The sequence below is a fragment of the Pseudophryne corroboree genome, chromosome 11 (assembly GCF_028390025.1).
Source record: "Pseudophryne corroboree isolate aPseCor3 chromosome 11, aPseCor3.hap2, whole genome shotgun sequence".
Taxonomy (NCBI): Eukaryota; Metazoa; Chordata; class Amphibia; order Anura; family Myobatrachidae; genus Pseudophryne; species Pseudophryne corroboree.
The window spans coordinates 51,577,452-51,601,043 of NC_086454.1; the positions used below are offsets into that span (position 1 = coordinate 51,577,452).

At 47.9% G+C, this 23,592-nt stretch overlaps 1 protein-coding gene across 6 annotated transcripts in view; it reads right to left on the reverse strand.

Annotated features, from left to right (window-relative positions):
- DGKZ (diacylglycerol kinase zeta) overlaps positions 1 to 23,592 on the reverse strand; it is a 268,679-nt gene that overhangs the window by 41,543 nt on the left and 203,544 nt on the right. For all 6 annotated transcript variants that reach the window (XM_063944285.1, XM_063944286.1, XM_063944284.1 and 3 more), the window contains 7 exons: positions 17,585 to 17,640; positions 17,445 to 17,507; positions 9,606 to 9,679; positions 5,277 to 5,388; positions 4,191 to 4,390; positions 3,753 to 3,853; positions 609 to 688 (listed from right to left, as the gene is read on the reverse strand). In XM_063944285.1, the coding sequence (XP_063800355.1) occupies positions 609 to 688; positions 3,753 to 3,853; positions 4,191 to 4,390; positions 5,277 to 5,388; positions 9,606 to 9,679; positions 17,445 to 17,507; positions 17,585 to 17,640 (686 nt within the window). The remainder of the gene's footprint in view (positions 1 to 608; positions 689 to 3,752; positions 3,854 to 4,190; positions 4,391 to 5,276; positions 5,389 to 9,605; positions 9,680 to 17,444; positions 17,508 to 17,584; positions 17,641 to 23,592) is intronic.

Sequence of the window (23,592 nt, forward strand, 5' to 3'; positions counted from 1 at the left end):
TTTTTTTACTTTGGCGCATGTGCAGAAATATGCAAGATCCGGCCACATTTCCAATCGCGTCAGAGTAAGAATCAGTCCCAGTACTTCTTCCCATATACCAAAGTCCATACATGTGATATATTATATTCTACACAGACTGTGGAAATGTTGCTAAAGATACAGGCCCAGCAGCATAGCAGGAGGCATAAGGGAGTATACACAGTCTCCACCATAGACCAGAGCAAGAAAAAGCCCTTCACCGCCTAACAAAGCACAGAGAGAATGAGCATCCAAATGGGTCAGGGGCTGGGGGGCCAGCGTCACGGCAGATTACCGCATGAAAGCAATGGGAGAGTGACTGGGAAGCACTGGGTATTAACTGGGTGGTCACAGAGTGCATACAGCTCTTGTGTAACCTGGTGGAACGGATTATATGCTTGTAGAAGTACCTGTTGCAAGCTATAAAGGCAGCATACGGAACCGTAATGTAACTTATTGTGCCTCTGGGCTTAGAGGGCGAATCTTAGCGCAGATACACCTACATGTCTGATAACAGCGGCGAAGCACCAAGTAGATGTCTGCAGTGAGCACAGGGCTGATTAGTATGTGTGTGTACTGCATGTCCTTACCTCCTGCAGCTGCTGTATGTGTAAACGACATGTCTCCAGATCGCTGTCTCCGGGGACCACAATAACTCCCAGTGGGAGAGCTGCAATCGCCATAAAGGAAAAAGAACAGGGAAGAGAATTAAAGAGAGTATAATAAGGGAGGGAGGTTCGGGGGATAAAAAGGAGAGCGCGGTTGAAAGGATGGGGCGAGGACACATAAAAAGGAAGAGGGGTGGACAAAAAGTAGCAGAAAGAAGACGAAAACCAGATAAAAGTGTTCTATACTGAAGATTAAATCAGTTCCTCTATTGGCCCAGATTAGGATAAATAAAGAAGAGGATTTGATGTGGCAAAACAAATCAATAGATATGAAACAGACCCTATATAGACTTACAACGTATGATGTCTGCACTGATGTGATAAGAGGGATCAGAGAGATATCACAGGACCGCAGGACCATAACAAAGGTCACAGAATTCAAGATGGCATCAAAAATGCTTCTCATTACAGTAGGTGTTACTTCTTATAACGCAGGAGATCCTAATGACATCGCTACTGGATGATAAGCTGAGATAATGTACCACCATGTACTGTAACTATCCCTCATTCTTCCGTATGGGAGATTGCTATATCTTGGTGGGTACATAAGACTCTGCATACTTTGTAGATAAAGGATGGTGTGTGCGTGTGTGGGTTCCGGTATGAATGGTCGACCATGTTATGGTCGACAGTCATTAGGTCGACATTGACATGGTCGACATGGACACATGGTCGACACATGAAAATTGTCGACACATGAAAGGTCGACATGAGTTTTTTAACTTTTTTTGGTGTCGTTTTTTGCGTAAAGTGACTGGGAACCCCAATTAGTGCACCGCTTCGCTCGCCATGCTTCGGGCATGGTGCCTTCGCTCCGCTACCGCTTCGCTCGGCACACTTTACCGTTCCAATCGTAGTCCATGCGGATCGTAAAGTATGGAAAAGTTCCCCAAAAGAAAAAAAAGTAAAAAAAAAAAATGCATGTCGACCTTTTCATGTGTCGACCTTTCATGTGTCGACCATGTGCCCATGTCGACCATGTCAATGTCGACCTAATGACTGTCGACCATAACATGGTCGACCATGTGAACGGATACCGCGTGTGTGTGGGATGGGGGGGGAGGTTTGGGGGTCATGTCCTATATATATATATATATATATATATATATATATATATATATATATATATATATATATATATCTCATTTTTAATAAGGTGTTAAATACATTATTAAACGTGATGGGGGCTCATGAGGTACTTAAGGGATGGGGGAATCAGTAAATATTTATGAGGTGGGGGCACATTAAAAGAAGGGTGAATGTTACACCACCTCATAAATATTTAAAATTTTCACAAACCCCCATCACATATTTAATACCTTATAAAATATATTTAAGGATTCTCTCCCCCCCACCCCCCTCTCCTCCTCAGTTACCATCACACTGATGTCCGCAGCGCTGATAGGCACCTTCAGAGTCCATCCAGCCGCCTCCCAACATCCCGCTCCTCGTTGCCATCTTGGGGGATGAGACGTCATGATGTCTCATCCCCGAGTGCCAGTTGCGCAGCGCCGCTACTCACACCGGCGCTGCAGACGGAAGGGAGAGCATGCAGGCAGATTCCATTGCAGTTGTCGGGGACGACTCTACTTCTCTCCAGGCTCCGCCACGGGCAGCAGCACTCCCGCTGCTGGGTATGCTGCAACAGGCAGAATCATCTGTTGACAGCAGCTACGGCCCCCTTAGAAAGAGGGGCCTGGGATACTTACCCCCTTGGCCCCCCCTTAATCCGGCACTGTTTACAATGGAAGCATGCTCTTGTCCATCCAGTGTTAAAGTTCTCTCCCCTATTTCCTCGTCTCCCCACTTAAAGATGTCCTTCAGAGAGTGGGCTTCCCTAAAGGTATGTCTGCTTTGCAAACGGTCATGACACGTCTGCCTTTTTGCAGACTCACCGCCTTACCTCCTCCAAATGGTCTCTTCCTGTCAATCACTCTGCAACGGAATCCCCACTATGAGCGGCATCGCACTTTGACGTGCGCAAGCTGCGGATGCTACACATGCACAGTCAACTGATAATCACTGAGCTTGTGACACCATCAAAGTACTAAGAACACTGCTAATCAGAACAATTTTAATAAACTCTTCAATTTAACATGGCGGAAAACTGAGGTTCTTAGCATAATTTTGGCCAAAAATATGGGCCCACCTACCGTGACCAGGTGACCTTATCAGGTGGATCCCTAATATTCCCAAGGTTCCAGTCCAGAGCATGGGACCCCCCGGGCCAGCACAACCCAAATGCCCCAAGGCATCAGACTAGTGAGAAGTAGCAGTTTGTGTGTTCAAAAGTGTTACAATAATAAGAAGTAGCAGCTGAGTGCTACAATTGTTACATAGGTGAGCAGTATTAATTAAGGCGTTAAGTTGCTTTTTACTCATGTAACACTTTTTACGTGCTAAAAATGACCAAAGAACACCTGAACGTTTCATGCAAACCAGCAATGGGCAAGGTCTACCCTATAACGCAGTACGGATAGTGTAATCATGGTTAGCATTACTGCCTCACAGCACTGAGGTCATGGGTTCGATTCCCACCATGGCCCTAACTGTGTGGAGTTTGTATATTCTCCCAGTACTTGCGTGGGTTTCCACCGGGTACTCCGGTTTCCTCCCACAAAAAAAAAATGAACCCTAGTGTGAATGTGTGTGCGTGTATACGAGATAGGGAATATAGATTGTAAGCTCCACTGGCGAAGGGACTGATGTGAATGGCCAAATATTCTCTGTAAAGTGCTGCGGAATGTGTGCGCGCTATATAAGTAACTGGTAATAAATAATAAATAAATAACGCTGATAAAGGGATCTGAATATTGTGCCAATGAGGTGACCAGTTCCCCAACTATTTAACTTTCAGGTGACTACTCATTGCCCTTAATAACATAGCGAGTGGCTTATTACTGTATGAAATAAAAGATGTGGAAGGACAAAATAACAAATCACAGCTGACTGGATATAAAACTAGGATAGACAGAGAGATAATACAAAAATATAAAAAGGTTGTGACAACGTAGCGTTAGCCCAAAGAGATATGTGGGACGTTCCATGCGTGCAGACCGTACTCACAGGCTTCCTTCAGCTTCTCCTTGTCATAGTGCAAAGCCTCATAGTCGTGCATAGAGATCCGATTAACACGTAGACGCAATCTGTCCGGGACCGGCTGCTGACTGAGAGAAACACACCTGTTAGCACCCTGTGCAGTCACTCATTATCAGGCGGGACTGAATTAGTAGATTATAAACTGTGCATTTCTGAGCAGCAGCAAGGTGAAATAATATTCTAGGTTCTTCGGTGTAAGCCACAGGTTCTCAAACTGGGTTCTCAGGACCCCACACGGTTCATGTTTTGCAGGTCACCTGTAGATTTTTAAAATGTGACAGTTGGTGATACACAGTGCAGCTGCCGGGTGACATGGAAAACGTGAACCGTGTGGGGTCCTGAGGACAGAGTTTGAGAACCACTGGTGTAAGCTGAACGGGCTCTTCTCATTTGCACGATACTTACTCGTTGAGCAGAGGGACAGACGTACGCCTCTTGGTTTTCTGTATAAGGTTGGCCTGGTTGCGTAGACTGATCCTCACCACGGAGGGTCCCAATTTGCACGGCTCACCATCAACTTGCATGGGAATGGACTTGTACGTCCTTAACAGGACTTCCCGGCATTGGTTCAGTCGCTCGCCGTGTCCCCCGACCTGTAGTGCAGCCTGTCCACAGATGTCAAGGTGGAAAAACAAGTGAGAGAAAGCAGAGCGCACCAGGATGTATAACAAGAACATAATGACACCAGCACAGCAGTCAGCGGATGTACATGTCTCTACCTATGGAGACACCAGACTTTGTGACTCAAAGCAAACGCCATCAGAGAAGTGGACACATGCAGTCAGTTATGGGTGGCGTGATTATACCGTATGTTATCAGAGTACACTAGATCGTATGGTAGAAGGTATGGCTTTGCCAGAGCCATTTATTGGGAGTACACATTACAACGTAGTCAGCAGAGCTACTACTGGGTACCGGGGCAAACGCAAGATGTCTTGGGGAGGGACTGGGGGGGGGGGGGGGGGGATTTCCAAATGTTCGATTTTTGAGTGTTTGTGGCCAGCCCATGAAGGATGCATAATTGGCATGTAACAAGCTACAGTCTGCCCCAAACAAAATGCAGTGTATGTAATACGGTACTGTACGCCAGACATATGCAGGTCCAATGATCAGGGTAAGCCACTCACCATATTCTCTCTCTGGTACGATGAGTGAGCACTCAGATCCACACACACACAGCAGACCTGGCAGTAAAATCTGCTGACACTTGTGCATGTGCAGCAGCTTCATTGCGCACTTTATACTGCACGTAATTGTTGCTGATTAGGCTGTGTTGAAGGGGAGTTTCCGGGCAACTGGAACTCCCCCCCCCCCCCCCCCCCCCCCCCCCCCTTTGCCTATGGGTTATATATATCAGAAGCACTGGACACACTGGAGTTAGTTAGTGGTTGCGTGTATCGTGTATGCTCGTGCTTGCATAGCCCTTATCAAGACAGAATATAAGCAGGTACACACACAGCAAAGTGACAAACAAAAGGACATTTGCAGTACCAGTGATGCCATAGTGAAGCCAATCACTTCAATACACCCGTCATCGTGCCTCTGAGGTTCAAAGTCATGGTGCTCCCCTGGATTGCCCCATGGCATAGTGCCAGCACAGTACCTGTAAACACAAAATCACACTATTAGATGAAGATCATATTCATTTATGGGTAGAACCATTATAAGAGCGGAGTATTCCGTTACAGAGCTCTCAGTGCAGGCTGTGAATGCACGAGGAATGGGGCAATATACAGCACCTCCAAACGTTTTAGAACTCACCCAGTTTTCCAGTTATTGAATGTTAGACAGCTTAATGTACTCTGAAGTCACAGTACAGGACAGACAGGCAACTGGCGAGAACATAAACCAATCAATCACAGAATCGATTTAACCAAATTTGATCTAAATTTTTGACTCCTCAAAGTAACCGCCTTTTGCAGATGTAGCTGCTGTATACCATACATACATATTGCTCAGGACGTTCGCCCCAATGCGGTTGAGGTGTTCCCAAAGGTGTGTTGCACTTCCTTTCCCCATTCTGTTCAAGTCATCCAAGCCAGCTTTATGGGGTATAAGTCTGGAGACTGTGTTGGCCATTCCATGATTTGAAGCCAATAGTCTTGTTCTTTGCCTCTATGGTAGTTCCGACACAGCCTTGAGGTATGTTTTAGACATTAGCTGTAGACCAGAAGGTATTGCCTGGCACTGACAAATGCTGTGGTTGCCATTCAGGATGCCAGTCATTCTGAGCAAGTTGCCAACTTGGGGTATCAGCAAGAGAGCCGGAATACCATTTAAGCAAAAAATGTTAAAGTGTAATGCTTTCAATAACCAAAGATGTGTGTTCTGTACTTAAAAGCAATGAGCTTTTACATTTTTGGGCTTAAACTCGTCTAGAAGTGGTGGCATGCTTCCCACACACTGAGGAACCATCCTTTCACCTACACAACAGGGTAAAAAAATCCTGCGTGATAAACCAAAGTTTTAAAATATTGGTTGGTCGGTCCATAAGACCTTCTTCCAGTAGTCTGGAGTAGTAAGACTCACTTTCTCAGACAAGTCCTTTGTTGTAAGCATCATGGCTGGAACAACCTTACTGTTCCAGCTAGCAAGTGTAACCTCAAGTAATGGAAAGAGTCTTGGCGGAAGCTGCCATAATGAGAATGTCCGGGTATCACACTCTTCATGGCCAAACACAGAAACCAGGTTGACTGGAACGCCTTCCATTTTTACTTTCTTTAGTACCTTCAAGGGTATTGCCACTGAAAGGAACATGTCAATGAAACAAAAGCTCCCACAGCGCTGAGTTGGCATCCACCGGAAACAAACTCCGATTCATGGTTCTGGCCCAGAACTTTTGTACTTTGAGGTTCAACAGATTTGCTACCCTGACCATACCTGGCTGACACAACCTTTGTACCATCTGAAGACAAACATCTGGATGAAAGGAAGCAGACCCTGGAATGATGATCCTGGTGGCTGAAACCACAAAGCACAAACAACTATACCCTGACATTTTTTCCAAGTGTCCCCAAAATTGGTAAGAAATAAGCCACCTAGCCAATGAATTAGAGAGACTAGTACCAACACTGCTTTCCGTTAGATCCAGAAGACATAACTGAAGCCAGAACTGTGGAATGAGTTGCAAGAACTATCTACAGGAATTAGTAATGTGTTTACAGGTGAAAAGACGCAATCTCCCAACTGACTCCAGATCTGGGAACTCAACAAGTTACTCACGGCCCAGCAAGCAATTGGTGAATGCAAATGTGCTTTCAAAAATAAGAGTGACCCTGAACACAATGAACAAATAAATATTCAAGGCCAGATTAACATACGGGAAGAAATATGGCGATGATCTGGATGCCATTTTTGCTAAAGTCTTGAAAGAAAATATAGTCAAGCCAACAACGGCCGTGAGAGCCGTTTGCAAGATGACCATGAGACATCATGTCATCCACACATCCTTCCTCTGTGGCGAGATTGTTACTATGTGCCAGAAAAGGAGAAGAGCAAGTTACAGAGATGACTACACAGACTACGCTGGACCATGGAGCTCTAGGGTCAACTGTAAAACACCAAAATGATCCATTCTCCAAGTGTAAGTAAAGGGGGGAGCTGTATCAAAGCTTCTTAAGTGTTGAAAAGTTACCCAGCTTTTATAGAATGTACTTAATGCTAGCAATAACTAAGGAATCTATAGATGTGACATGCCACCCGGAAATCCAGATTCATAACTAGGAAGAGGGGATCTTACTAGTCAGAATACTGAGGTATCCAGTCTGAATGTAGACATGGACTTCAGGACAGCCGGTAAGTTGATATTCGGTAACACTGACATGGTTAAAATGGCAACATTTAAAAATGTTCACACCATAATGTTAACATACATTTTTTTTGCTAAGTAGGGTTATAAAAAAAAAAGTTTTGACGACATGGCAAATACAGACGTTATGAACATGCCAACATTTTAAACATGATTATATTATTGAATGTTGATATAGCCCATGTCGACATTCTGGGGCCAACCTTCTGAATGTGGACTTTTCATACAACACCCGAAAAGCTAAGTTCTACTCCATCCTCGACCAATTTGGATGCAGCCCGCCAACACTTTTACCTAGCAGTGAGAAAGTAGACGTGCAATTGTATATGGCTGCAGGTCCAGATATTACACCTGAAGCGGGAATTCCTTCTATATGTAAGCCTTAATAAAGAACTTGGCATGCAGTCAGGAGAGTGATCCAATTTCTTAAAGCTGACTCAATACATTACATTATTTATTATCAGTTGTTTATATAGCGCACACATATTCCGCAGCGCTTTACAGAGAATATTTGCTCATTCACATCAGTCCCTGCCCCAGTGGAGCTTACAATCTATATTCCCTATCACACGTACATGCACACACATTCACGCTAGGGTTAATTTTGTTGGGAGCCAATTAACCTACCAGTATATTTTTTGGGATTGTGGGAGGAAACCGGAGTACCCGGAGGAAACCCACGCAAGTACGGGGAGAATATACAAACTCCACACAGTTAGGGCCATGGTGGGAATCGAACCCATGACCTCAGTGCTGTGTGAGGCAGTAATGCTAACCATTACACCATCCGTACTGCCCCATCCAATACATTAATATGAAAATATGAGTAACAGATGACCTTACGCCCGCAGGCTGCGCGGACTGAGCGGCTGACTCCAGTGATTGAACTGTAACAAGTGGTTACTTGTTCACGTTATGGAACAGCTCAAACTCCAGCAAAACCACAATGTCAGTGGGATTATTATCTACAGAAACAGAACGCGTTACTAGCGGAGACATCGTATGGTCGTGTCAGCACCTCTACCGAGCCCCAAGCTTTCAAAATGGGGTGTTCGAAATATAGCTAGACATTCCCGTCTCTTAGCATCCCTGATCTCAACAGTTACAGGCTCCAAGTATACACTCAACTCATATGCAGCGCTCACACTCCCTTCCCATGTCTTCTTCTCTTTGCTCTCATACTTTAGCCATGCTGCCTCTGCAGCGACTCCTCACTTATTGGCTACTGGGGACATCTGCTATACTGCAGCGATTCTAACTCGCACCTCAATGGGGCAAATCCACCTCTCTTGGCACCCTTTGAGAGTCCACCAAGCACCCCCCTTTGCCACAACCCAATGGGAGCCCAGGACCAACTCCTCTACATCCTGGGTCCAATGCTGTTGTGTCCTTCTCCCCTATTCCCATAGCTGTCTAGAACTACAACCCCTTCCTCCCCAACCAACAGGGAAAACCACACAGAGGTGCACCACTCTGCCCCCCATCTCCCACAACCAACAGGCCGCTACACCACTATTAAGGGCCACATACACTACAACGATATGTCTGAGGATGAAGTCGGAGGCGATTTCCCTTGAACTCTCCCGGGAGCTTCCCGGGAGTGGTTCCATACGATTTGGTACATTTTGCATGCGATATATCTAATGCGATCCGAGCCATGCCTGCGGGAACCGACATATCAAGAGTGCAGCACTATAACGATCTAGGGGAGCCGATCCGACCCTCACGGGAAAGCACATCGGATCGGAAACGCATCCAAAATGACGATTTCACCCGACATATCGGCCCGAATTTGGATGAAATCGGGCATTATCGTTCTAGTGTATGGGGCCCTTTACTACAGTAGTCGTCTTTTAATATTAGTCACCAACTGTTGTATATAAGGTGCGGATATGCCTATGGTAACCATCTATGCAGTGTATGTGGGCCTCCAGGTCTTGACGATTCTACTAAAATGTTTGCCATGTGACAGCCATGTATTAGGCGGTTGCTCTGTGTTCCTCCATACTCACCGAGGGATGTTTAGAAACACCAAGCACTGTAACTTAAGCTCCTGAATTTTAGCGGTCAGATCCGTGCCGTCACACTAAAGAATATACAAAGATATGTTATCAAATACTGATAAAACGGAGAAAAAAAAAAATACTTTGCAAAGGTCAGAGCAATAGTTTTGCTTTGACGAATAATGTGTTTACGGATTACTAGGCAAGTGTAGTAAGTGGCTAAAAGGGTTGTTCTAAGGAGGACAAATCATTTATCTTACTATAAAGAACATTCCTTATATAACCTTTACACAATCAATAAAACCAAAGTCTTTGGAACATTTTAATCGTCAAATATTTAGAAAAAAATGTGTGCGATGCTTTTAGGTCAGCAAGTACAGAATGCCGACAGCCGGCATGTCAAAAACTGGAGTTCTCATTGAATCTTCCCCTAAAACAAACCCCAACTGCAACCTAACTTAACCCTAATTACAGCCCAAACCCTAATCCAATCCTAACATCAGGTATTGACATTGAGGCTGTAGACTTTTAAAATGTTGACATTATATCAGTGTCGACATTCAGAACATGTTGACAAACGGATTGCATAGCAACAAAACACGTGTCCGATCTTCTAAGCTAGTATCTGCACTCTCTAGAACACCCTGGCGATACATTTGAGAAAGTACTATATTATAGGAATGTGTTTTGAGAATTGTGCAAGCACTCCCTCTGCTGGCCAGCTGCAGCATCTGCTTGTGCTATAAAAGCTTTTCTCTCATCAACTTGTAGAGTGCTTTAACTTGCGCACATTTGCACTTATTTGTATTTTGCCATAGGTGGTGTTGTAGTGCCTCCTGCACTCCCGTATGCACAGTAGCTATCGGTGGTCCTTCCACTCACCCATAATTACAGACTCCATGTAAGGGGACACTAGTATTTCGTTTATGTGCCTTTTAAGTTAATGTCATCTACCCTCACTAAAACCACAGGTCCTGATGCAGAGTTGAATGTATGCCTGCAGAGTGTATCTTGTGTGTATTCATACTGCACATGATCCGGAACCAAGTGTACGCAAGTACGGACAATGCAGAGTCAAACTCTTTTTTTTACGTGCATCTAGGTTTACAACATTAGAGGCGGAGGTGGGCTGTAATGAGGCATTCTCATGTAGGGAAAGGTTAGGGGGGAAGAGGGGCGCATGACAATACAACTGCAGGCTAGGCAGAGCGGGACGTAGGTCTTCTTGGTGATGTCTCGCCACCCAGTGTAGGGCAGGTATAAGTGCAGGGCTAGAGACTGTTACTTTGTGAGATGCAGAGGATTCTGCATACAACTTTCCTGTCTGCATCGCTTTTGGAAGAAAGAACCCAATTCAGACTTGTACATAGCCCTGATTGGATTACGTACAAATCTGATGGCGAGTCCTGGGTGAGCACTCTTAACCGCAGCAGGATGACATGCTGCAGAGTTTGGGTGGGGGGGGGGGGTGTCTGATGTAACTTCTCGCAACCCTGCACAAACGGCAATAGCTGTGGAAATAGCTTCTCACTGCAAGTCTAGATTGGTGACATTTTCTGACATAAGGAACCATGTGAAAATAGGATTTTGGTTACCTACCGGTAAATCCTTTTCTCGTAGTCCGTAGAGGATGCTGTGGTCCACATTAGTACCATGGGGTATAGACGGGTCCACCAGGAGCCATTGGCACTTTAAGAGTTTGAGAGTGTGGGCTGGCTCCTCCCTCTATGCCCCGCCCACCAGACTCAGTCTAGAAACTGTGCCCAAGGAGACGACATACTTCGAAAGAAGGATTATACACAGATAGTGGTGAGATTCATACCAGCTCACACATACAAGGCACGTCAAGTCAACAAGCTTGAACTACTCAGCAACAGCTGAAACATTACTTACCAAGTAACAATGCAGTACTCAACTAAAACGAAGTTGTACTGAACCAAATAACATTTGCAGGAGAATGAAGCGCTGGGCGGGCGCCCAGCATCCTCTACGGACTACGAGAAAAGGATTTACCGGTAGGTAACCAAAATCCTATTTTCTCTTACGTCCTAGAGGATGCTGGGGTCCACATTAGTACCATGGGGATGTACCAAAGCTCCCAGAACGGGAGGGAGAACGCTGAGGCTCCTGCAGAACTGATTGACTGAACTTCAGATCATCAGAGGCCAAAGTATAGTACTTGTAAAACTTTGCAAACGTGTTCGACCCAGACCAAGTTGCAGCTCGGCAAAGTTGCACTGCCGAGACACCCCGGGCAGCTGCTCAGGAAGACCCCAACTTACGAGTAGAGTAGGCCTTAACAGATTTTGGTCACGGCAGCCCTGCCGTAGAATTAGCGTGCTGGATAGTGAACCTAATCCAGCAAGAAATAGTCTGCTTAGAAGCAGGACGCCCAATTTTCTTGGGATCGTAGAGGACAAACAGAGAGTCCGACTTTCTGTGACGAGAAGTTCTCTTCACATATATCTTCAGAGCCCTTACGACATCCAAGGACTTTGATGTAACTGAGGAGTCAGTAGCCACTGACACCACAATAGGTTGGTTGATATGAAATGCTGACACAACCTTCGGAAGAAACTGCTGACGAGTCCGGAGCTCAGCTCTATCTTCGTGGAATATCAAGTAAGGACTTTTACAGGATAAAGCCCCCAGCTCAGACACACGTCTAGCAGAAGCTAAGGCCAACAAAATGACCGCCTTCCATGTAAGAAATTTGACCTCTACCTCCTGTAGAGGTTCAAACCAATCCAACTGGAGGAACTGCAACCCCACGTTATGGTCCCAAGGCGCCGTAGGCAGTACAAAGGGAGGTTGGATATGCAGAACTTCCTTCATAAAGGTCTGAACCTCAGGGAGTGCAGGCAATTGTTTCTGAAAGAAAATGGATAGGGCTGAAATCTGGACCTTCACAGAACGCAAACTCAGGCCCATATCCACTCCTGCTTGCAGGAAGAGGAGGAAACGTCCCAGTTGAAACTCCACCGTTGGAAACTTCTTGGACTCACACCAAGAGACATATTTCTTCCAAATATGATGGTAATGTTTAGACGTTACCCCTTTCCTAGCCTGTATGAGGGTAGGAATAACCTTCTTCGGAATGTCCTTCCGAGCAAGAATCAGGCACTCAACTTCCATGCCGTCAAACGTAGCCGCGGTAAGTCTTGATAGGCGAACGGCCCCTGCTACAGCAGGTCCTGCCGAAGAGGAAGAGGCCTCGGCTCTTCTTGCAGTAGATTCAGAAGGTCCGCGTACCAAGCCCTTCTTGGCCAGTCTGGGTCAATAAGGATTACTTGAACCCTTGTTCTCCTTATGAGCTTTAGGATTCTTGGGATGAGTGGGAGCGGTGGAAACACGTACACTGACTGGAACACCCACGGAGACACCAGGGCGTCCACTGCCACTGCCTATGGGTCCCTCGACCAGGAACAATAATGTCGAAGCTTCTTGTTGAGATCTGTTATTTCCTTGAACACCTCTGGATGGAGATCGTGTCTGCTGAGGAAGTCTGCTTCCCAGTTGTCTACCCCCGGAATGAAGATGGCCGACAGCGCTAACGCGTGCTTTTCTGTCCAAAGGAGTATTCTTGTCACCTCTGACATTGCCGCTCTGCTCTTCGTTCCGCCTTGTCGGTTTATGTAAGCCACTGTTAAGTTGTCCGACTGCACTTGAATGGCCCGATTTCTCAGAAGAGGGGCCGCCTGAAGAAGACCATTGTAGACGGCTCTTAGTTCCAGGATGTTGATGGGCAGGCCGGCTTCCAGGCTTGACCACCGTCATTGGAAGGTTACTCCTTGAGTGACTGCTCCCCAGCCCCCGAAGGCTCGCATCCGTGGTTAGAAGGACCCAGCCCTGAATCCCGAACCTGCGTTCCTCCAGAAGGTGAGGCAATTGGAGCCGCCAGAGGAGTGAAATCCTGGCCTTTGGCGACAGACGAATTCTCTGGTGCATGTGGAAGTGAGATCCTGACCACTTGTCCAGGAGATCCAGTTGGAAGGTCCGAGCGTGGAACCTCCTGTACCGGAGAGCCGCGTAAGAGGCCACCATTTTTCCTAATAGACGAATGCATTGATGAACCGACACCCGAGCTGGCTTCAGGACATCCTGAACCATGGCTTGTATCACCACTTTTCCTGCGGAAGAAACACCCTCTGCACTTCCGTATCCAGGATCATTCCCAGAAATGACAACCTCTGGGTTGGTTCGAAATGTGACTTTGGAAGGTTCAGAATCCAAACCGTGACTCTGGAGCAGTCACGTTGTGAGGACAATGGACTGCCGCAGCCTCTCCTTGGACGATGCCTTTATCAGCAGGTCGTCCAGATATGGAATGATGTTCACACCCTGCTTGCGGAGAATCATCATTTCCGCCATCACCTTGGTAAACACCCTCAGTGTTGTGGAGAGGCCGAATGGCAGTGCATGGAACTGGAAATGACAGTCCAGCAATGCGAAGCGGAGATCAGCCTGATGCGGCAGCCAGATCGGAGTGTGGAGGTACGCATCCTTGATATCCAGGGATACCAGGAATTCCCCCTCTTCCAGACCTGATATCACTGCCCTGACAGACTCCATCTTGAACTTGAACTCCTTAAGAAAGGGGTTCAATGATTTTAGGTTCAGAATGGGTCTGACCGAACCATCCGGTTTTGGTACCACGAAAAGGTTCGAATAGTAACCATTGTTCAGCATGTGAGGTGGTACTGGCACAATGACCTGTGCCTCTATCAGCTTTTGGACAGCGTCTTGTAGTGCAGTGCTGTCCTCCAACAGAGTTGGCAAGCCTGACTTGAAAAAGCGATGAGGAGGGAGACTTTGAAATTCAAGCCTGTATCCCTGAGACACAACATCTACAACCCAGGGATCCAGGCCGGACGATACCCAGACATGTCTGAAGTGTCTGAGTCTCGCTCCCACTGGCCCCACCAGCGAGGCGTGCAGTCCACCGTCATACGGAGGACTTTGGCGTACCCGAAGCAGGTACCTGGGAACCTACAGCGGCAGGTTTCTTGGACTTAACCCGACCTCCCCTAAAGAAGGTATTGGAAGTTCTGGCCTTTCTAGGCTTGTTAGGCCGAAAGTACTGTGTTGCAGATGAATGGATCTGGAATTTTTTCTCAGGGTTTACCCATGCTTTTTCAAATATAGCATTCAATTCCTTTGACGCAGGGAAGGTTAGCGAGGCTTTTTTATTTTCAGTGAAAAAAGCCTCCTCAACCTGCTCAGGTGTGGTATCATTAACATTTAACACATCCCTGATAGCCTCTATCAACAATTGCACCCCCTTTGCAAGAGATGTAGACCCCCACAATACATCCCCATCACCATCTGTAGTGTCAGAATCGGTATCCGTGTCGTCTTGTGTGATATGCACAAGCGCACGTTTGTGGGGGTATATAACGGGGCGTCCTGAGGTACCAGAACCAGGCCATACTGCCATAGAGTTCTGTAATACCTGGGTTGCAGAATCATTACTTGCAACCCTGTCAGAAATCCAAGATTTGATAGAGGAAAACCACTCTGGTTCCCTTGCTGGTATCTGTGCTAAACCAGTGTTATCCTGATTACATGGAATGGGGTCATCCTGGGAGGATAAATCCTCTGCAGCATATGACACAGTGTCCCTGGACATAGCTAAAGGAGACCATCAAACACTCCACACACACACACACACACACACACACACACACACACACACACACACACAGGTGAGGGCAGACAGTTCTCTCCCCCCCCCCCCTAAGAACGGCAAGAGAGACTCAGAGATCGGAGCCAACCCACACACAGCGCTTTCAGCAAAGGGAGACCCCTTGTCAGGGCAGACTGTGTCCCTTAATAGGAGACACAGTCGGTTTACAGCCTCCTCTCCCCCTTCTACAGCCCCCTGGTATCGTGTACTGACAGTTTGGGCTGCTGTGGAGGGACCTGTTCTTCTATCCAGCACTGTGCAGGCAGGAAAATGGCACTGGAACGCTGCTGGGTCCGCTCTGAGGAGAAGCTCCGCTCCCTTAATGGTGCTGTCTTCCCGCTCTTCATAGATTATACTGGCCTGAGGTAAAACTTGCTGGCTGAGATCCGCGGACCCCGACAGACTTGTGGACCAGTGTGGGGGTAAGCGCTGGCTCAGGGCGCCCCTCACAGCGCCGCACCATGTGCCTCTAAACCTTCACAGGAGCGCAGTTAATACTGCTCTCCCTCCCCGTTGCCGCCATCTTCACACCGGCCCCTCGCTTGCTAGAGGGGTCGGTGACTCACTCACCACTTCTTCAGCTCTGTAAGGGGTTGGCGGCATGCTGCTGGGGCGAGTGGTCCCCTGTGACGGAGAACGATCAGACCCCTCTGGAGCTCAGTGTCCAGTCAGCGGAGTCAGTGGCTCAGACCCCGCAGGGCGGACACTGCTCCCCCCCTTAGTCCCTCGCTGCAGGCAGGCTATTGCCAATAGCCTCCTGTAAAATAAAAAAACTCTAAAAATAACTTTTACTAGAAAAGCTCAGGAGAGCTCCCCTAGCTGTGACCGGCTCCTCCGGGCACATTTTCTAAACTGAATCTGGTGGGAGGGGCATAGAGGGAGGAGCCAGCCCACACTCTCAAACTCTTAAAGTGCCAATGGCTCCTGGTGGACCAGTCTATACCAAATGGTACTAATGTGGACCCCAGCATCCACTAGGACGTAAGAGAAAGGTTATTTAAAAAGGTTCTGAGATGAAGAACAGACAGTAAAAGCAGCAGTTAGCCTAATAAACTCGTCGCTGTAAATTTAGTGGTGAGTTCCGTAGAGCCCAATAACCCCCATGCGGAAATTTTAGTTTGTTACAGCATCTTTTCTTTTTCTTTCCATACTGCATTGAGCCTGTGCCTTGCTAGTTACATCCACAGGCCTCCACAATCTTGTCACTGTCCTGTAGACTGGATTCACACCCAGGACACGTTGTGGCCAACATACCCGTCTGCATCAGGGATTCCCACAGATGTACACGAACAGGTCAACATTTTCATTACACCTATACGCCTGCAGGCACGTTCTATGAAGCGATGAATCGTGCTGCGCCCTCTGGCAGTCACACAGACAAATCTGCGTTTGTCAGACACTAGGACAAGGTGCAGTCGGGTTACCGTCAGTCGGGATGCCGGCGTTCAGGAAACTGGCGTTGGTATAGCAGCTGGTGTCTGGAATCCGACAGCCGGCATCTCGACACCGGCCAATAGTCACATTCGGTTGGTGAGTACATGTCATCAACTGAGCCAGGCTGACGCGTGGCCAGCGAGCCCACAAGGGGACTTTCTGCCGGTATACGGGATGTCGCTGTCTGTATACTGACCGCCGGCATCCCGTCTGCTGGGATATCATATGTATTCCACCACGACATCGTACTGCCAATTGTAAACTTTAGTGGAGGCGGAATAATGGTCTGGGGTCTGGACTTCATGGTTTGGCCTGGGCTCTGTAGTTCTGTACGAGGGAAATCATATTGCCACCCCATACAATAACATTCTGCATCAGTTTTGTTTCAGAAGGACAATGTGAACAAAGCAAGATCCATCCACAAATGCTTTATACTGCAGAGTCTTTTGTGGAAGAACATGACTGGCCAGAAGAGCCCTGACCTCAACCCCAATCTACACTTTTTGGGATGATAGCCTTCCTAGAGGAGTGGACATCATTACAGAAGAAAAAGGGGGACAAAATCCATATTAATGCCCATGCTTTTGAGATGTCCACATACTTTGGCCACATAGTTTATGTAACAATAGAATCGTAGTTTGTGAACATTCCAAATCTTTGTTAGCACTTCCAACACTATCTTCTGATTGCAAAGCCCAATTTCCAAGCACTGAGCACAGAGTACTTACCTCAACTCGAATGTGTTTGGCCAAATCCCGGGAGCTGCCAGTCAGGAAGTCGGAGAACGCAGTCTGCAAGAGAAAGATGAATGAGTGGGAAGTACCAGGGAGATATGACCGATATGCACAACACAACCAGGAACACTCACCCCAGCATAGAACATCTTATTGCGGAAACGGCTGTTGAACTTCTCTGGGTTGGCCTCTGAAAATGACGAGAAAGTCAAATAAACATTTTGTTGCATTAAAAAAAGAAAAGAAAACACGCACATATATAATGGCTAGAAAAAATGTTACTACATCAAAGCTTACTTAGGCAGTGTGAAATAAAAAGGAACTTGCAAACGGAATCCTCAATCAGCACCGACTATAGCACGTGTCTACAGTACAACTGGCGCTAAGAGGTGCCCTCTATTATATTATGTAATCTTGTCTGAGTATTGTCCAAGAGAGATTGCAGTGATCAGTAATAATCAAATGTAATCATAGCAATCAGAAACCTCTACACTATACCCGCAACCCAGTCCATACACTACAGTCTTTCATTCCATAATGTGCCCAATGCCATCCACCAGCTCCCGCAGTGCGCACATCCCTGTTCTGTAGCCACACACAGTCTGCCATTCTCCTGTCACCCATCCCTCTCCATAATGTGCCCAATGCCATCCACCAGCTACCGCAGTGCTCACATCCCTGTTCTGTAGCCACATAGTCTGCCATTCTCCTGTCACCAATCCCCACTCCATAATGTGCCCAATGCCATCCACCAGCTCCCGCAGTGCTCACATCCCTGTTCTGTAGCCACATAGTCTGCCATTCTCCTGTCACCCATCCCTCTCCATAATGTGTCCAATGCCTTCCACCAGCTCCCGCAGTGCTCACATCCCTGTTCTGTAGCCACACACAGTCTGCCATTCTCCTGTCACCCATCCCCACTCCATAATGTGCCCAATGCCATCCACCAGCTCCCGCAGTGCTCACATCCCTGTTCTGTAGCCACACACAGTCTGCCATTCTCCTGTCACCCATCCCTCTCCATAATGTGCCCAATGCCATCCACCAGTTCCCGCAGTGCTCACATCCCTGTTCTGTAGCCACACGCAGTCTGCCATTCTCCTGTTACTCATCCCCTCCATAATGTGCCCAATGCCATCCACCAGCTCCCGCAGTGCTCACATCCCTGTTCTGTAGCCACACACAGTCTGCCATTCTCCTGTCACCCATCCCCACTCCATAATGTGCCCAATGCCATCCACCAGCTCCCGCAGTGCTCACATCCCTGTTCTGTAGCCACACGCAGTCTGCCATTCTCCTGTCACCCAACCCCTCTATAATGTGCCCAATGCCATCCACCAGCTCCCGCAGTGCTCACATCCCTGTTCTGTAGCCACACACAGTCTGCCATTCTCCTGTCACCCATCCCTCTCCATAATGTGCCCAATGCCATCCACCAGCTCCCGCAGTGCTCACATCCCTGTTGTGTAGCCACACACAGTCTGCCATTCTCCTGTCACCCATCCCTCTCCATAATGTGCCCAATGCCATCCACCAGTTCCCGCAGTGCTCACATCCCTGTTCTGTAGCCACACGCAGTCTGCCATTCTCCTGTCACCCATCCCCACTCCATAATGTGCCCAATGCCATCCACCAGCTCCCGCAGTGCTCACATCCCTGTTCTGTAGCCACATAGTCTGCCATTCTCCTGTCACCCATCCCTCTCCATAATATTCCCAATGCCATCCACCAGCTCCCGCAGTGCTCACATCCCTGTTCTGTAGCCACACGCAGTCTGCCATTCTCCTGTCACCCATCCCTCTCCATAATGTGCCCAATGCCATCCACCAGCTCCCGCAGTGCTCACATCCCTGTTCTGTAGCCACACACAGTCTGCCATTCTCCTGTCACCCAACCCCTCTATAATGTGCCCAATGCCATCCACCAGCTCCCGCATTGCTCACATCCCTGTTCTGTAGCCACACGCAGTCTGCCATTCTCCTGTCACCCATCCCTCTCCATAATGTGCCCAATGCCAACCACCAGCTCCCGCAGTGCTCACATCCCTGTTCTGTAGCCACATAGTCTGCCATTCTCCTGTCACCCATCCCTCTCCATAATGTGCCCAATGCCATCCACCAGCTCCCGCAGTGCTCACATCCCTGTTCTTTAGCCACACACAGTCTGCCATTCTCCTGTCACCCATCGCTCTCCATAATGTGCCCAATGCCATCCACCAGTTCCCGCAGTGCTCACATCCCTGTTCTGTAGCCACACGCAGTCTGCCATTCTCCTGTCACCCATCCCACTCCATAATGTGCCCAATGCCATCCACCAGCTCCCGCAGTGCTCACATCCCTGTTCTCTAGCCACACACAGTCTGCCATTCTCCTGTCACCCATCCCTCTCCATAATGTGCCCAATGCCATCCACCAGCTCCCGCAGTGCTCACATCCCTGTTCTGTAGCCACACACAGTCTGCCATTCTCCTGTCACCCATCCCTCTCCATAATGTGCCCAATGCCATCCACCAGCTACCGCAGTGCTCACATCCCTGTTCTGTAGCCACACACAGTCTGCCATTCTCCTGTTACTCATCCCCTCCATAATGTGCCCAATGCCAACCACCAGCTCCCGCAGTGCTCACATCCCTGTTCTGTAGCCACACACAGTCTGCCATTCTCCTGTCACCCAACCCTCTCCATAATGTGCCCAATGCCATCCACCAGCTCCCGCATTGCTCACATCCATGTTCTGTAGACACACAGTCTGCCATTCTCCTGTCACCCATCCCTCTCCATAATGTGCCCAATGCCATCCACCAGCTCCCGCATTGCTCACATCCATGTTCTGTAGACACACAGTCTGCCATTCTCCTGTCACCCATCCCTCTCCATAATGTGCCCAATGCCATCCACCAGCTCCCGCAGTGCTCACATCCCTGTTCTGTAGCCACACACAGTCTGCCATTCTCCTGTCACCCATCCCTCTCCATAATGTGCCCAATGCCATCCACCAGCTCCCGCAGTGCTCACATCCCTGTTCTGTAGCCACACACAGTCTGCCATTCTCCTGTCACCCATCCCTCTCCATAATGTGCCCAATGCCATCCACCAGCTCCCGCAGTGCTCACATCCCTGTTCTCTAGCCACACACAGTCTGCCATTCTCCTGTCACCCATCCCTCTCCATAATGTGCCCAATGCCATCCACCAGCTCCCGCATTGCTCACATCCATGTTCTGTAGCCACATAGTCTGCCATTCTCCTGTCACCCATCCCCACTCCATAATGTGCCCAATGCCAACCACCAGCTCCCGCAGTGCTCACATCCCTGTTCTCTAGCCACACACAGTCTGCCATTCTCCTGTCACCCAACCCTCTCCATAATGTGCCCAATGCCATCCACCAGCTCCCGCATTGCTCACATCCATGTTCTGTAGCCACACACAGTCTGCCATTCTCCTGTCACCCATCCCCACTCCATAATGTGCCCAATGCCATCCACCAGCTCCCGCATTGCTCACATCCCTGTTCTGTAGCCACACACAGTCTGCCATTCTCCTGTCACCCATCCCTCTCCATAATGTGCCCAATGCCATCCACCAGCTCCCGCAGTGCTCACATCCCTGTTCTCTAGCCACACACAGTCTGCCATTCTCATGTCACCCATCCCCACTCCATAATGTGCCCAATGCCATCCACCAGCTCCCGCAGTGCTCACATCCCTGTTCTCTAGCCACACACAGTCTGCCATTCTCATGTCACCCATCCCCACTCCATAATGTGCCCAATGCCAACCACCAGCTCCCGCAGTGCTCACATCCCTGTTCTCTAGCCACACACAGTCTGCCATTCTCATGTCACCCATCCCCACTCCATAATGTGCCCAATGCCATCCACCAGCTCCCGCAGTGCTCACATCCCTGTTCTCTAGCCACACACAGTCTGCCATTCTCATGTCACCCATCACCTCAATAATAGGATTTTAATACCTACCGGTAAATCCTTTTCTCTTAGTCCGTAGAGGATGCTGGGGATGCTTCAAGAAACATGGGGTATAGACGGGACCCGCAGGAGACATGGGCACTTTAAGATTTTGAAGGGTGTGAACTGGCTCCTCCCTCTATGCCCCTCGTCCAGACTCCAGTTATAGGAACTGCGCCCAGGGAGACGGACATTTCGAGGAAAGGATTTATTGTTAACTAAGGTGGGACATACCAGCTCACACCTCAAACACGTCGTACAACATGGCATTTAACAGAAAACCAGTCAACGGCATGAACAACGTCAACAACAGGCTGACCATAACGCAACACAACCCGTGTGTAAACAAAACTAATAACTGCAGATAGAGTCCGCACTGGGACGGGCGCCCAGCATCCTCTACGGACTAAGAGAAAAGGATTTACCGGTAGGTATTAAAATCCTATTTTCTTATACGTCCTAGAGGATGCGGATGACTCTGCAGCACCGATTGACCAAACATCAGCCAGGGTATCAAACTTATAAAATTTCGCCAAAGTGTTTGAATCCGACCAGGCAGCTGCTCGGCAGAGTTGTAATGCCGAGACTCCGTGGGCAGCCGCCCAGGATGAGCCCACTTTCCTGGTAGAGTGGGCCTTCACGGATTTCGGTAACGGCAATCCAGCCGTAGAATGAGCATGCTGAATCGTATTGCAGATCCAGCGCACAATAGTCTGCTTTGAAGCAGGCGTTCCAATCTTGTTGACAGCATATAGGATAAACAGAGCTTCCGTTTTCCTAAGTGGAGTCATTCTGGCGACATAAATCTTCAAGGCCCTGACAACACTGAGAGGTTTGGACTCCTCAAAGGCGTCAGTAGCCACTGGTACCAAAATAGGCTGGTTCATGTGGAACGATGAAACCACCTTCGGCAGAAATTGTTGACGAGTCCTCAACTCCGCTCTATCCTCATGGAAGATTAAATGAGGACTCTTGTGAGACAAAGCCGCTAACTCAGACACCCGCCTTGCGGATACTAAGGCCAATAGCATGACCACTTTCCAAGTGAGAAATTTCAACTCAACCTTCTGTAAAGGTTCAAACCAATGTGATTGAAGAAAATGCAACACCACGTTAAGATCCCATGGTGCCACTGGGGGCACAAATGGAGGTAGGATGTGCAAAACTCCTTTCACGAAAGTCTGAACTTTTGGAAAGGAGGCCAATTGTTTCTGAAAGAAAACCAATAAGGCCGAAATTTGTACTTTAATCAAGCCTAATTTTAGACCCGCATCCACACCTGCTTGCAGGAAATGGAGAAAACGCCCTAGCTGAAATTCTTCCGTAGGAGCCTTCCTGGATTCACACCAAGACACATATTTTCTCCAAATACGGTGATAATGTTTAGACGTTACTCCTTTTCTAGCCTGAAGAAGTGTGGGAATAACTTCACTGGGAAAACCCTTTCGGGCTAGGATCCGGTGTTCAACCGCCAAGCCGTCAAACGTAGCCGCGGTAAGCCGTGGTACACGCACGGCCCCTGCTGTAACAGATCCTCTCGTAGAGGAAGAGGCCAGGGATCTGTTACGAGTAATTCCTGAAGATCTGGATACCAAGCCCTCCTTGGCCAGTCTGGAGCAATGAGGATCACCTGAACCTTTGTTCTTCTTTTTTTTTTTTTTTTTTAATATTTTATTGGACAGCTGTACCACATCTGTAAGCATTATCAAAACATTGCATAATGATATAGCAACATATCTACATATTTGAAACAGTGATTTTGTAAATATACAATCAACATATAACATTTCAGGTCTAGCTGGAGCTACCACATGCGAGGCCTTTTAGAAGGGCATATGTCCTAAGTCCAAAATCTCTAAGTTGTACCACGTGGTGTGATGTATGGCTTGACGTAGAGGGATTTTGACAAGATCATCTAATGTTTGCACATAGGGGAGCCAAATGTCAAAGAATTTCGTTATTTTATTCTCTTTATCTAATAACATTTCCAGCCATTCCATATGGAATAGGTAAGATATTCTTGGTAAAAATATGGCCATAGACAAAGAGTCGGTGGCTATCCATTGGGACAAAATTGTTTTTTTCCCTGCTGCTGCTATTTTGGTTAATAGTTGGCGGTTACCCCTCGGTAGCTTGGAATTAGGGCGGTATGGGTGTAAATCCCATATAACCCATTCC